This window comes from Glycine max, chromosome 16 (genome assembly GCF_000004515.6).
Source record: "Glycine max cultivar Williams 82 chromosome 16, Glycine_max_v4.0, whole genome shotgun sequence".
NCBI lineage: Eukaryota > Viridiplantae > Streptophyta > Magnoliopsida > Fabales > Fabaceae > Glycine > Glycine max.
In genome coordinates, this window is record NC_038252.2 from 6753054 (window position 1) to 6768169 (window position 15116).

Sequence of the window (15116 nt, forward strand, 5' to 3'; positions counted from 1 at the left end):
CCACATATATCATGGAGCTCCACGTCATCACCACTGCAGTTCGAAAATGGCGCCAATACTTGCTAGGGCATTCGTTTATCATTCTCACCGACCATAAAAGCTTGCGCAAGCTCATGAATCAGGTGATTCAAACACCCGAACTACAGGTCTACCTCTCTAAGCTTCTTGGCTTTGACTACTCCATTCAATACAAACCCGGCAAAACGAACGTAGTTGTTGATGCACTGTCGCGTCTTCCTCACTACAACCAGGGCCAATACCTCATCCTCTCCATGCCACACCCCATGTTCCTTGAGGCCATTCGCGATTACGTTCACTCCAACACTTCATTCCAGGACAACATTTAGAAGCTGACCTCTTCGCCTGACTCACAGATTGACTATAGGTTCCACGATGGACTCCTTTATTTTCAGAACAGGATATGCCTTGACCAACAACACCCCTTTCGTCACTCCCTCATCTCGGAGTTCCACACCTCCCCACTTGGTGGGCATATGGGTTTTGCTAAGACCTTTCATCGTCTTCAAGCTAGCTTTCATTGGCCCAACATGCGCCATGACGTTTGAGACTTTGTGCGCAAATGTACCACGTGCCAGCTTATTAAATACGAGCCCAAACGCCCAGGGGTTTACTCCAACCAATTCTGATACCCTCCTCTCCATGGGAAGATCTCACTCTTGACTTTATCACGAGCCTTCCTCCTTCGCATGGCTACACCACTATCCTTGTCGTGGTCGATTGTTTCACCAAAGGGGCTCACTTTGGCGCCTTGAAGCCTGCTTATTCCGCCCATAAGGTTGCCACTCTCTTCCTCAATATGGTATGCAAACTCCACGGTTTTCCCCGCAGCCTCATCTCGGACCGTGATCCCATCTTCATTGGACGATTTTGGCGCGAACTTTTCACCATTGCATGCACCCAACTACGCATAAGCACTTCGTATCATCCTGAAACCGACGGGCAGACCGAGGTTCTCAACCGCACGTTGGAGCAGTATCTACGTTGTTTTGTCCATGACACTCCTTCTCGGTGGTTCACGTACCTCTCCCTTGCAGAATGGTGCTATAATACGTCCACCCATTCCTCCACAGGCATGACACCCTTCGAAGCTACCTATGGGAAACCACCGCCTTCAATCAGTACCTATGTTCCAGGGACGTCTCAGGTCGAAGCCGTTGACCACGAGCTTTCTACATGTCAGGAACTCTGGGATCTTCTCACCACACGCCTTCGCAAGACCCAGTTACGCATGAAGACACAGGCAAATCACAAGCGCCGCAACGTCACGTACACGGTTGGTGACTGGGTTTACCTCAAACTACGCCCATATCGCCAAACTTCAGTATCCACCACTTTCAACAAACTTTCAAAGCGCTACTATGGTCCCTTCCAAATCGTTGAACCCGTCAGCACAGTAGCTTACCGTTTGGCCCTTCCCCCTTCCTCCAAAATCCATGATGTTTTCCACTGCTCCCTCCTCAAACCTCACCATGGCCCTGTCAACCAAGTAACAGACCCTCTACCACCTAACGCCAAAGACAATCACCCATTGATCGAACCCCTACGCATCCTTGAGTCAAAATGGGATGACACCAAAGCCCCACCTTCATTGCTGGTTTTGGTCCAATGGCACGGGTTACCTCAGGAAGACACCACTTGGGAAACTTGGGAAACATGGGATACATTAAACGCTACTTTCCACCTTGAGGACAAGGTGCATTTTCCAGACGGGGGTATTGATACGAACCACGTTGCAGACCATGCAGATCACCACGTTGCAGACCATACAGATCACCAGCTTCGGCCCAAGAGGAATATCCATAAACCAAGCTTCTGGAAGGATTACATGATATCTTAACTAGCATGAATGAATATTACAATAGGAATATTAATATTGCTTGCTGTTAGTAACCGTATTTGTCACGTAGCACATACCATGCATATGCTGGAATATATTCTAGACAACACTAATGATTAGCTTTAAATATTCCCTTTGATATGAAATAAAGCAAGCAGAATATATTCAGTTCACTTTCTCTCTCTCTCGCTTTATCGCTTTCTTCATGGAGACTCCCCTTCGATCTCAAATACGAAGGATATTACCCATCATAATGTGTAATTTGTTCAAAATCTAAATTTTGAAATGAATTAAATTTTAGAATTTGATTTGGAAATTTGGATGAAATTTGATGTTGGGTCTCGTGCCATTGCTAGCAGTTGCAAAAGAATGGTGATGCTAAGGGTGGAAGATAGAAAAAAAATATTTTATAAAAAATTAATGTATTAAAATAACTTGCTCAGCCAGTGTCTTTTCTTAAATCTCAGCCATTCAATATTTTTTAATACATACTACGGTTATTTTCATTGCCTCACGGGTGTACCCCAAAATTAGTTACTTCACTTTAGAATCCACCATGAGTTGAGGAAGAGAATGAGAATAAGGCTAAGGAAAAAGTGTGACTTTCACTATTGTGCCTAACGTATTTTGCTGAGTGATGGAAAAAATGTGACTTTCAAGTTTCAATCTTTCACTATTGTGTTTTGTTTCATTTGATTTTCTGGGATGTTAATTTCTTTTGAACCTCTGTTTATGGTGGGTATCTTGAATGAGGGTTTGATTGAATCAATGATCACTTACACACGGCTGTTTGAATCACATTTTACTGTGAAAGTGTCCGGTGTCGTCCTAACGTGAAGGAGAATAGAGGTTGGGGAAGAAAGAGACTTATGAAATTAAAAACATTTTAATTTTTATTTATCTTAACCATTTAATTATTTACATAGCCATTTTATGTATGATGTGTTTGAGAAAAAAATAAATGATTACTTATTAATTTAAGGTTTATAAATTGATAGTGCAATCCACCACAAGGATTCATTTGTCATTTCCCATTTCACATAGGTTTCAATAGTGATTTTATAATTTTTGTAAAAAGGGTATAGTTGTCTTCTTAATTAATGAAATTATATTTTATTTAAAAAATTATGTTACTTTAACTACTTTTTTTAAACCAAAACTAAAATCACGACACCGTAGGAGACTATTAATTCCTATTAGAGAGTTCTTGGGCTAGAGCTGGCAAATGGTGAACAAGAGGATGGCTACGACGGGGAAGAAGGAAGGGAACAACTTGCTAGGGTTGCCGAATTTCACAGAATTAGGAAACGGGCGTTTCAAGTGCTTAGAAACAGGGCACGAGGTCCTCTCGAAGGACATAGCGTCCTACTCGCACAGCAAAAAATGCCGTTTGGGTCTCATCGATTTCGCCTTGTCCAATAACAAACCCCCTCTCAACATGTTCAAACAACACCCTCTCTGCCGGTAATAATAACTATAACTATTCTCCTTTCCAATTGTGTTACACTCTGCCTTTGGAACTTCAAATGTGTCTGTCATAGTAGTCTCGTGTTTGGATGGGGGCTTTTAGGTTCAACACACTAACCAATCAAATCTTTCCAATAACGAACGCTCTTTTACGTTTAGCTAGTTTTCGCAATTGGTTTTCATAGATTCCATTTTTGAGAATTATTTAGGGTTAAATTAGTTTTTAGGCCCCTCTAATTTAACTTTTTAAATCAACTCAATTTGGTTCTTTAGTTTAAATTGCAAAACATCACATTTGGTAACCATTCAAAATCGTTACGTAGTGGTTTTAAACCACCATAAAATACATATTTTCCCAAAAAAATAAAAATTGGAGGTCTAAATTGAACAAAAAACTAGAGGACCAAATTGAATCGATTTTATAAATTAAAGGACCTTGTGCGTCAAACATGGAAGAAAAAAAATGGTTGTTTAGAAGTGGATTTTAGCATTTTCACACTAACGGTGATTTCTGTCGAATTGGATTTTTGTATAATTGTTTTCAGTGGTGCTGTTCCTTACGGAAATAAGTGGCACGAATTGCACATACTGAGCATGTGTACAGATAAAACAAAATTTGACAAGTCCTAAACTTGACATTACAGGAAATTGCCATCAGGCAACAGATACACCGAACATGAAAATGGGCCAAATTTCAAGGGTCTGTCAAGTATTTCAAATTTCCCCCATTTTCTGTGTCTGTCAAGTATGTAATAACAGTTATTTTTGTTCCTATTCTTCAGTTCAAAGTTGATATGTAAGCTGACTGGAGACAATGTCAATAAGTCAGAGGAACATATCTGGAAGCATATGAGTGGGAAAAGGTTTCTCAATAAATTAGGTCAGTGATATCTTATATTTGCTAAATTCTTTTGGATTTGGAATGATAGCAGAGCTTCATTGATGAAGTGGGCTCAGTTTTTCTGTGAGTATTTGCAGATTATATAATAGGTGATTGCGTATGGATTTTATAGAGCTTTATTTACTGATGCATTTTGGCTTCTATAAACAGAGCAAGAGGAAGAAGAAAAGTTGTTGTGTCATGGATTGGAAGGTGAAGAGAGCTTACATGAGTCAAAAAGTGCAGATGGTGGAAAAAAGGATAGAATGAAGAAGAAGAAGAAGAAAAAGAATAGGGTCAAGGAAATTGATGAGGAGAAATTGCAGGTGTCAAAAAGTGCAGATGGTGCAAAAAAAGATAGAATGAAGAAGGAAAATAATAAGGACAAGGGAATTGAGGAGGTTATATCTGAAGTTAGGAAGTCTTCCAATGAGAACAGTGACACTGAAGACGAAGACTTCTGGATGCCTCCTGCTGGTGATCGTTGGGACAATGATGATGGTGGCGATAGATGGGGTTCAGAGTCAGAGCAGGGAACTGAAGAGGGAGATGTAATTGGTATGTATACTCCTCATGCTTGCTCAACTCAAATGAGATTTAATTTAATATCAAATTAACTTAGACAGTCAATAACGTAGGGTCTGTTTATTTTAAAGATGCACAGATTGATTTTGATAGAATTAATTTTGAACTGTTGAACGTAATTGGAATGTGTGGCCAAATTAATCCCAACTACAGATTTTACATTGAAATTTGTGCCTTGGAAGGAAGGATTGATTCTGAGTGTTTCTCAAACAGGCACTTTACTGATTTGTAACTCGACACTGATGATGAATGCGATGACAATTATATGCTCTTATTATTAGTTATTCTTCATTGCTACTAGGAGTGGGAGTATTGGTGTCTCATATGGTTTCTTGCTTATGTGTATGAGAAAAATTAATTTAGTAGATGATGTTTTCCTCATAGATGGTGATGCTGCTGAGGATTGCAAGGAGTCAGACGAGTTGTCATCAAGGTATTTTGCTTCAGTATGAAATAATAATGAAATGAAATAGTCTCTGAATGATTTTAGGACAAATTAGTTGTAATGTTCGATTTTCCATATTGTCACAATTACGAATATATGTTGAATTTGAATTTTCTTTTTCCCCATATTCTGCAGGACGAAAAGAATGTCGATAGAAATTGGACCAAGCAGCTTTGCTACAAGAAAAAAGAAAAGTAAGAAGAACCACCAAACTTAGTATTTGTTAGTACTTTTAGTTGAGAGAATTGCAAGACAACTTTTGCAGGCATTGCGTGATTTAAATTATGTCAGCCCAGGTCATTAGCATTATGATACAAAGGGGATATGGGTACAAAATACATTGTTCAAATGAATTTTTTCTTGTATTAAGAAGCTGCTTTTTCAGTAAATTTGTATGACAAGCAGCATGAAACTGGATCAAATTGTAAGTCTTCAAGTATGCAGTCAAAGCCAAGTCTGTTTTTGGTATTATTTATATAAGGTCAGTACTTCTTTATGATCATGACTCAACCCTATTCTTTACATATTTTGCGGTCCAAGGCTAATTCAGTTTTAAGTGCATTATGATTTTAAATCTACTGTTCGTATTTCCTCACTTCATAAGAGCATTTTCCTATTTTGGATGGATGGTTTTGTTATTTTGTTTCCAATTAAACAGTTTTTTTTTCATGATTTTACCGTTCACTACTCCAAAAAAATACCTTTGATACCAATTAAGTTCCTCTATGATGGACGTAAAAAAAAAAATCCGACAATGAGAGCGCGGCAAGAAAGCCCTAGCAATGTCAGAGCATTGTTCGCTGATCACGGAGATCACTAATTTGCCGACGAAGGTGGCGAGCTTCTCAGGAAAATCCGATGACATTGGCGCGGTCTTGGAGACATAGCCGGTGAAATTGACGAAGATAGAGGAGACAAGATCGATACTGAACGGATGGGGCCAGAAGGATTGACTGAAGAAATAGGGAACAGAGCGGAGGAAGACGAACTTTTATTTCAGAATAATTATCAAGCATGAAATTAGTAAAATATTTAATTTTAATAAAAGACATTTTTTTATCTAATAGTATTTAGTTAAGTAGTTCAAAGTATTATAAATAAATCATAAAGATTTGGGCCCAATATAAATAACTTATTATAAGAACTCCATAAAAATACATTAAAATATCTTTCACGTGTTTGGTGATACATCATCATCAGTCCATTTAACGTATAAAACCCTAGATAGAAAGCTTGCAATTGAAAAGATAAAAAAAAAAGGATATAGTCGTCACACAATTATAAGAAGAAGCTTGATCATGAAAAACAAGTGACGCAATCTCTCCTTTCTTCCTTCTTTCTTCCTTCTGTTTCATACGTTCATATTTCATCATCTCTTTTTTCTTCCCTCACTTCTTTGTTTCATATTTTCTATTCTATTGCTGTGTTTTTATAATTGAAGAACTTATGTTTGGAAGGAAAATAACTACCCAATGGATAGAGAATACAAATTTCTCATATCATTGTCCAATATTTCTTAAATGAAATAATTAAATTGGGACCTAAACCATACATAGGATCATTAACTGTTAGTTGTCTCATCCATATTTGAAAAACTTTGTCTCTACATGTTTGAGAGGATAAGAGGTAGAATTTTGGAAATTATTCACTTTTTTAAGATAAACTCAAACAATTGAAATCTAATTTGAAATGTTGGAATGTGGATGTGTTTGGCTTCTTGGATTCTAATATTGAATCTTTGGAGATAGATCTAATAAGGTACTCCTTAACTAGGTGTTTTTACTCATTTTTGTCTAGAAAAATGTAAGAACCCTTGCTAATTTATCAATACATCCCATAAAATAGTATTGAATGTTAACAACATAAAACTCTAATAGTTTTACCACTATAAATTATTTGCTTCAATTTTTTAATAAAAAGGTGAAAAGACATTTCTTTTCTATACATGATTGTTTAACTTACCCCAAGTGAATTAAATATCCCATAAGAGATGATTGGTGCAGTTAATAAGAGACATTGTAGCAATCATCTTGGAGTACAAAATTAATTGCACCAATAATCTTTTATATGTGATGTTTTTTAACCCAATTTTTACTTAAAATAAAATGAACAACCGCTTTTTACATGTAAAAGTTGTGCAACTAGTTTACATGTTCAAGTTTTTTTCATAGAATTTAAGAGTGTGTCTCATCGTATAGATCAATATGCCTTTCTTGAGTCAAACTCAAACATACAACTTATCAACGCCATTTATACATCCAAAGATAATTTATTATCCAAAATACAAACTTCATACATTTGATTCTTTGAGTAATTCATTCATAATATTCTATATCCCTCTTGCTAACTTCTCAAGCTACTTTGTACCATCATCTTTGTTCATACCACTAAATGGTGTGTGATTATCTAAATAGATACATTTGAGAGACATGACATATGTTATTTGTCAACTATGTATGTCACATGTTTATAATAAAATAATGGGTTAACTAACTTTTTAATCCCTAATTTTTTTAAAATTTAGTTTTTGACCCTAAATTTTTATTTGACAAGTTAAAGTCTTTTAACTTTTTCTCTATTAAAATTTTTAGTCCCTAAATTTTTGTTTAATCGATAAGTATTTCTTAACTTTTTTCATTCTTTTTAGTTCCAAAACTTCTGAAAATTTTAGTTTTTAGTTCTTGAAATTTCATTTAAATAAATAAAAATAATAGGCTCAAATTTTTATTCGTAGATTAAAAACTGAAATTTAAAAAGTTTAGGGATTAAAAACCTTAATGGAAAAAAATTGAGAGACCTTGACCAGTCAAACAAAAATTTAGAGACTAAAAACCGAATTTCAAATAAGTTTACACACTAAAAATTTAATTAACACTAAAATAATTAAAGTTTACAAATATGTATATAGAGAACAAAAAAGTTTACACGCACTAGGTAGGGATGTTCACAGCTTGGTTTGGTTCGGTTATTCATCAAAAAGTTACCCGAACCAAACTTATAAAACATATGTGGTTCGATTTTGTTTGATTTTCATTTAAAATAAAATTCGATCAGACCAAACAAATATTATGCGATTTGGTTCGGTTTAGTTTTTGTAATTTTTACTAAAATATTATTTCATTAAAATTTATATACACTTTCTTTTCATCTTTTAATTAAATTACATTAAAAAATTACTAATAATAATCTATGAAACTTAATTATTAATATGTTAAACCCTCTATAATAAAAATCTGTCAAATTTTCATTCATTTTAAACCAAACATATCTTAAAAAAGTATTCTAAAAAAGAAAATGGTATACACGATATAAGTTTCATATATATAATACTATAAAACACTTGTGAAACTCAAGTGATATATACCTAAAATACATAACACTAAAGTAATATAAGTGTTGTGGTTTGATTCAATTTAGTTTGGTTTCGAAAACATAAACCACAATCTAAACTAAACCAATCGGTTTGAAAAAAAACATCCAAACAAATCCAAAAAAAATAGGTTTTGTTCGACTTTCAATTTTTTTTTGCAATTTTTTATTCTTATTTTAGATCGGTTTGAATTAAACACCCCTAACATTAAGTACAATTTACTAAAAGATAACAAAGATTTCATTCCAAAACAAGCTTGTTGAGCAACTTTGTTTAGGTTTTGTCATTTTACAGGTTTAAGAAGGTACCTTTATAAAAGTTTATACAAAACTTTTCTTTTGGTTTTGTACTTTTACACGTCATAGACTAAGCACAACTTGTAGAAGGCCAATCTGAAACTTTATTTATGAAAGAATACAAATTAATGATCTTCAGTGTATGTATAAAGCCAGGGTTAATTAACAATATGATACATCAGGATTAGTTATCTGTGTAACATAATTAACAAAATCTTAGCAACAATGATATATGGACACCTCAACAATATAACTATCTCCAGTTTTTTTTTTTTCACATCATATTGCCTATTACATTATCATTTCTCCCTATTGTGTCTTTCTCACTCATGGTTTTGAGTAGCTTTTGGAATACATATATGGGTTGAAGATAGGAGCGTAAGATGTTTACAATTGTTGACAAGACTTGACTTTTTTTCCCGTGTGTAGAACCACTTCAAGAAACATTGTCAGAATCAGAAGGTGGTCTTTTAGCATCATGGAGTAGTGGAACTTCTAATGCAGACTTCACAGTGGCACAAGATGGTTCAGGTACCCACAAAACAATCACCGAAGCAATAGATGCACTTGATGCAATGGATAATAATCGTCCTTCAAGACCGATTATATACGTAAAATCAGGGGTCTACAACGAAAAAGTGGATATTGGAATCAATTTGCCAAAACTATTGTCGCTGGCAACAAAAATGTCATTCAGGGTTATTCAACTATTAGCTCAGTCACATTTGGTGAGACTCGTTTATTTCTTTCCAATTGTCACTGGAATGTTTTATTTTCTAATTTCATTTTTGTTTAAAACAGATGTATCAGGGGATGGGTTTTGGGCGAGAGATATGACATTTGAGAACAGAGCAGGGCCAAGAGGGCACCAAGCAGTGGCATTAAGGGTCAGTTCAGATCTATCAGTCTTCTATAAATGTAGCTTCAAAGGTTACCAAGACACTCTTCTGTGTTGTTTTTTTGTTAATAACAATAGGCAGAAATATTAAAGAATGAAAGGGAGCATAAAGAAAAAAATTGAGATTGTAAAGGCTTGTTTTATTTTGATATGAAACAACGTATTTAAAAACATGGAAAAGATAGTAACTGTTAACAAAAAGATAACATCACTAACAGATCATGCCTAGAGAATAGGATCAAAACTGTTTTATCCTATCAGTCAACATGACTTTTATTTTTCTTAAAAAATAGCAAAAGAATCTTATCTACTATAGTTTGTTCGACAGTTTCAACAGTCACATCTTAACACTCTTCCTTGACTTTGGAACTACAAACTCCAAGCTTTTGTCTCAAGTATTCAAATTTGGCTTTTGAAAGTGCCTTAGTCAGAATGTCAGCACTTTGATTCTCTGTTTTGCAGTACAGTAACTTCACTTCTCCTTCCCTTTGAACTTCTCTTAGAAGAAAAAGCTTTATCTTGAAGTGCTTAGTTTTGCCATGAAACACTGGATCATTAGCAATTGAGATTACAGCCTGGTTGTCCACAAAAATCTGTGTGCTTTCTTCTTGTTTCATATGCAAATCTGTCATAATTTTCTTGATCCAAAGAGCTTGATTCACTGCAGCAACAACAGCTACATACTCTGCTTCTACAGTTGATTGAGCTACAACTTCTTGCTTTTTAGAACACCAAGAAAAGACTCCAGAACCAAAGGAAAAACAATAACCAGAGGTGTTTTTCATGTCATCAATACAACCTGCCCAGTCACTATCAGAATATCCATGGAGCTTAAAATTATGAGAATGAGAGTACATTATACCATAGTCTAAAGTGCCTTTAACATATCTAATAACTCGTTTGGCAGCTTGAAGATGAACTTCACTAGCACAATGCATGAACCTTGAAAGTATACTTACTGCAAACAAAATGTCAGGTCTGGTTGCAGTAAGATATATTAAGCAACCAATCAAGCTTTTGTAATGCATTTCCTCAACTTTATCAGCTCCATCATCCTTGCTAAATTTCTCCTTTTGGTTCATTGGAGATGTAGTGCTTTTACAGTCCTCCATATGAAACTTCTTGAGTATTTCCCTTGCATACTTCTTTTGGTGAATGAGGATTCCATCATGATCTTGTTTCACCTCCATTCCCAAAAAGAAACTCGTTAACCCAAGATCTGTCATTTCAAATGCTTTAAACATTTCAGCTAAAAACTCCTTTATGAGTTTCTCATCACTTCCTATCACAAGTAAATCATCAACATAGACAGCAATAATGATTAAATTTGCATCTACCAATTTCACATATAATGCAGCCTCACTTGGACTTTTGACAAATCCAAGATCTTGAAGATGATCATCTATCCTGCTATACCAGGCCCTAGGAGCCTGTTTAAGATCATATAATGCCTTTTTCAACTTGTAAACTTTTTGCTCCTCTCCTTTGATTTGAAACCCCTCAGGTTGCTCTACATAAATCTCCTCTTGCAAGTAACCATTTAGAAAGACAGATTTTACATCTAAATGATAAACTTTCCACCTTTTATGTGCAGTCAAGGCAAGTAGCATTCTAATTGTATCAAGACGTGCAACTGGAGCAAAGGTTTCTGAAAAATCCACTCCAAACACCTGAGCATAGCCTTTCACCACCAACATGGCCTTGTATTTATTTACAGAACCATCTGGATTAAGTTTGGTTCTATAAACCCATTTTACCCCTATAGGTTGTTTGTGTTGAGGTCTGTCCACTAGCTCCCACGTGTCATTTTTTTTGATTATTTTCAACTCTTCCTTCATAGCATTTATCCACTTGTCATCCTTTTCAGCTTCTTCAAATTCTGCAGGTTCTAGGACAGCTACATTACTCTTTTGATAAATCTCAGATAAAGATCTTGTACCTATGACAGGAATGTCATCTACATCATCATCAAGGAACTGTGGGATTTCTGGCAGCTACTTCCTTATTGGCTCATCCCAACTCCATTGTTGATCTTCCATAAATTTGACATCTCTACTCACTAGAATTTTCCCATTTTGAGGTTGGAAAATTCTGTAAGCTTTGGAGGTGTTGTTGTATCCAATGAAAACTCCGGGTTTTGCCTTTTTATCAAGTTTGTCCCTTTTAACATGTGCAACATAAGAGAAACAAACACAACCAAAGATTTTTAGATTTTGTAAATCTGGTTTGTAACCAAACCAGCCTTCAAATGAAGTTTTTGTGTGCAGAACTCTTGTAGGTAGTCTATTCAGCAAAAATATTGCAGTGTTTGCAGCCTCCGCCTATAGCTCCTTTGGCAACTCCTTTTCATGCAGCATACACCTTGTCATCTCCATGATACTTCTATTTTTTCTCTCACTCACACCATTTTGTTGTGGGGTGTAAGGTACGGTGAATTGGTGCTCAATGCCAGCTTCTTCACAAAATTTATCAAAAACATCATTTCTGTATTCCTTCCCGTTGTCAGACCTTATTGTTTGCAACTTGCAATCACTTTGATTCTCCACCAATGCTTTAAATTTCCAGAAAATATTAGCAACCTCAGTCTTGGATTTAAAGAAATAAATCCAACAAAATCTAGTATAATCATCAATAAATGTAATATAGTATTTATTACCATTTAAAGATGATACTCTCTGAGGTCCCCCAACATCTGTGTGAACTAATTGCAGCTTTTGAGTTGCTCTCCAAGTTGATTGAGGAAATGGTTTTCTAACTAGCTTACCATATTGGCAAGCCACGCAATCGACTAACTTGTCTTCGAGCATTGACACACCTTTCACCAAGGCATGTTTTTGCATGTATAAAAGTCCAGCAAGATGGAAGTGTCCGAGCCTTTTGTGCCATAGTTCAACATTGGTGGTCATGCTTGAAAAAGCTATTTGCTTCTCCTCCATTAGATTTAGAGCATAGCTTTTAGCCCTCATTTTCACCCTGAATACGTCTTTTCCTTTTGCATCTTTGATCAAGCACCAATTTTCTTCAAATATAACTTTGAAGCCTTTCTCTACAAGCTGAGCAACACTAAGTAGATTTTGATCAATGTCAGGCACATATAAGACATCAGAGATATATTTCAAACCTGTCAAGCTTTCAATAGCAACAGTCATTTTTCCCTTGACTGAGATGAAATCACCATTTCCAGTTTTTACTTTGGAAACAATGGTTTTGTCAAGTTCTTTAAAGAGGTTCAGGTCATTGGTCATATGATTTGTGCAACCGCTGTCTATTAACCATGAATCACTGGAACTATTGCTTGTGGCAAAGCATGTTGCGACAAATAGTTGCTCATCTTCTCGTTCCTTCGCAACCACCTTTGCTTCCTCTGATTTGGACTTGCATATTCGCTCTACATGTCTCATATTGCCACACTTTCTGCACTTGACATCTGGCCTTCACCAACATTTTCTTTCAGGATGATTTGTCTTTTTGCAATGCGGACAAGGAGGAAAGGTCTCACCTTGCTGCTTGTTGGAGCCTTCTGGTTTTTTGTTCCTCCATTTGTTGTTCTTCTTGTCTTTGCCACCTCTTGAATTTTGTGCTTTCGTATGAAACGCACCTTGTACCACCTCCTATTGTCTCAACATTCTTCTCTGCTCTTGGGCTTGTAGAGCATTTATGAGTTCTCCCAAGGTGATGGTTGACAGGTCTTTAGACTCCTCCAATGCTGATATCTTCGATTCATACTTCTCGGGTATAGTGACCAGGATTTTTTGCATTATTCTTTCATCAGGAAAGTCCTTCCCAAGAAGCCTCACTCTATTTGCTATGCCTAACAGTCGGTCAGCGTAGCCTTTAATTGTTTCAGTCTTTTTCATGCTTTGCATCTCGAATTCTCTGCCCAAGTTGAGTACTTGCATGCCTTTGGTTCTTTCACAGCCTTGATATTCTGATCTGAGATAATCCCAAATCTGTTTGGCAGACTTGAAGTTCATAATTCTTGTAAAAATAATTTTTGACAAAGCAGAGAAAAGGCAATTTTTAGCCTTAGCCTTTTGGGTCTTCCTTTCTCTGTGATTCTTCATCTGAGCCACCGTTGGATCTAAAGGTAGTTCAGGAACATCATAGTTTTCTTCTACTGCCTCCCAAAGATCCAAAGCTTCAAGATGAGCAGTCATCCTTGCAGTCCATAATTCGTACTCGTCACCATCAAAAATTGGTGGTGAACCTGCTGTGTATGATGTTTCTCCATCCATTGCGATTTCTCTCAACTCACAGATCCCTTAAAGATAAGAGCTCTGATATCAATATGTTATTTTTTGTTAATAACAGCAGGCAAAAATATTAAAGAATGAAAGGGAGCATAAAGAAAGAAATTGAGATTGCAAAGGCTTGGTTTATTCTGATATGAAGCAACGTATTTAAAAACATGGAAAAGATAGTAACTGCTAACAAAAAGATAACACCACTAACAGATCATGCCTAGAGAATAGGATCAAAACTGTTTTATCCTACCAGTCAACATGACTTTTATTTTTCCTAAAAAATAGTAAAAGAATCTTATTTACTATAGTTTGTTAGACAGTTTCAACAGTCACATCTTAACATTGTGCATTCCAATAGACAATTTTATCGCGATTGCCACATATATGGCACCATTGATTTTATATTTGGTGATGCTTCAGTGGTGTTCCAAAACTGTGACATCTTTATAAGGAGACCAATGGGCTACCAAGCCAACTTCATCACAGCACAAGGAACAGATGATCCTAACTAACCCACTGGGATATCAATCTAATGTCAGGTTAAGCCTGCATATGATTTTGACTCTTCTAAGGATTCAATCACGAGCTACTTAGGCAGGCCTTGGAAACAATACTCAAGGACTCTATTTCTAAAGACAAATTTAGATGGGTTGATTGACCCAAATGGATGGGGTGAATGGATAAAAGACTTTGCACTTTCAACTTTGTACTATGGAGAGTATATGAACACAAGGAGTGGTGCCTCTACCCAAAATAGAGTGACATGGTCTGGTTTCCATGTTTGAGTATCTTTATTAGCTAGCTAGGTCAATGCATCACGTATATGTTACATAGATACATGATAATATAAAAAAAAAATATAAAATGTTAAGTTGGCATTAATTGGGATAAATAAGTAGCAACTTAATCCCTCTCACAATTGCAAATTAGTCCTAAATTTTAGTTTGTATAAAAATTCATTCCGAAATTTTACAACCTTTTATGATCTCGATCCTTCACCAAATTGAACAGTAGTTATCGTATTTCCTTTTCCAGATTATAAGGGTTGATATATTGAAAAATAGACATTTAGA

General features: G+C 35.7%; 2 protein-coding genes across 3 annotated transcripts; one reads left to right on the plus strand and one right to left on the minus strand.

Moving 5' to 3' along the window:
- The first annotated feature begins 3002 nt into the window (after positions 1–3002).
- On the plus strand, positions 3003–5706 carry LOC100804779 (surfeit locus protein 2). Of its 2 annotated transcripts, XM_003547651.4 has the most exons (5): positions 3003–3322; positions 4108–4205; positions 4377–4763; positions 5175–5223; positions 5371–5706. In XM_003547651.4, the coding sequence occupies exons 1-5, from the start codon at positions 3084–3086 to the stop codon at positions 5450–5452; spliced, it is 855 nt and encodes a 284-aa protein (XP_003547699.1). In that variant the 5' UTR covers positions 3003–3083; the 3' UTR covers positions 5453–5706. The 2 variants fall into 2 exon arrangements, with proteins under 2 accessions (XP_003547699.1, XP_040866184.1); XM_041010250.1 differs by lacking the exons at positions 5175–5223; positions 5371–5706 and adding an exon at positions 5004–5148 and having other exon boundaries at positions 3024–3322.
- Positions 5707–13410: 7704 nt separating this feature from the next.
- On the minus strand, positions 13411–14034 carry LOC102665527 (uncharacterized). The gene has a single exon (XM_006599734.1). The coding sequence runs from the start codon at positions 14032–14034 to the stop codon at positions 13411–13413; it is 624 nt and encodes a 207-aa protein (XP_006599797.1).
- Between the last annotated feature and the right edge of the window lie 1082 nt (positions 14035–15116).

Excerpts from the sequence above, each read along its gene's own strand:
- LOC100804779 (XM_003547651.4), top strand. The coding sequence starts at position 3,084 with ATGGTGAACAAGAGGATGGCTACGACGGGGAAGAAGGAAGGGAACAAC. Across the intron at positions 3,323-4,107 it reads AAACAACACCCTCTCTGCCG|TTCAAAGTTGATATGTAAGC; the intron begins GTAATAATAACT and ends CCTATTCTTCAG. Across the intron at positions 4,764-5,174 it reads TGAAGAGGGAGATGTAATTG|ATGGTGATGCTGCTGAGGAT; the intron begins GTATGTATACTC and ends TTTTCCTCATAG.
- LOC102665527 (XM_006599734.1), bottom strand. The coding sequence starts at position 14,034 with ATGGATGGAGAAACATCATACACAGCAGGTTCACCACCAATTTTTGAT.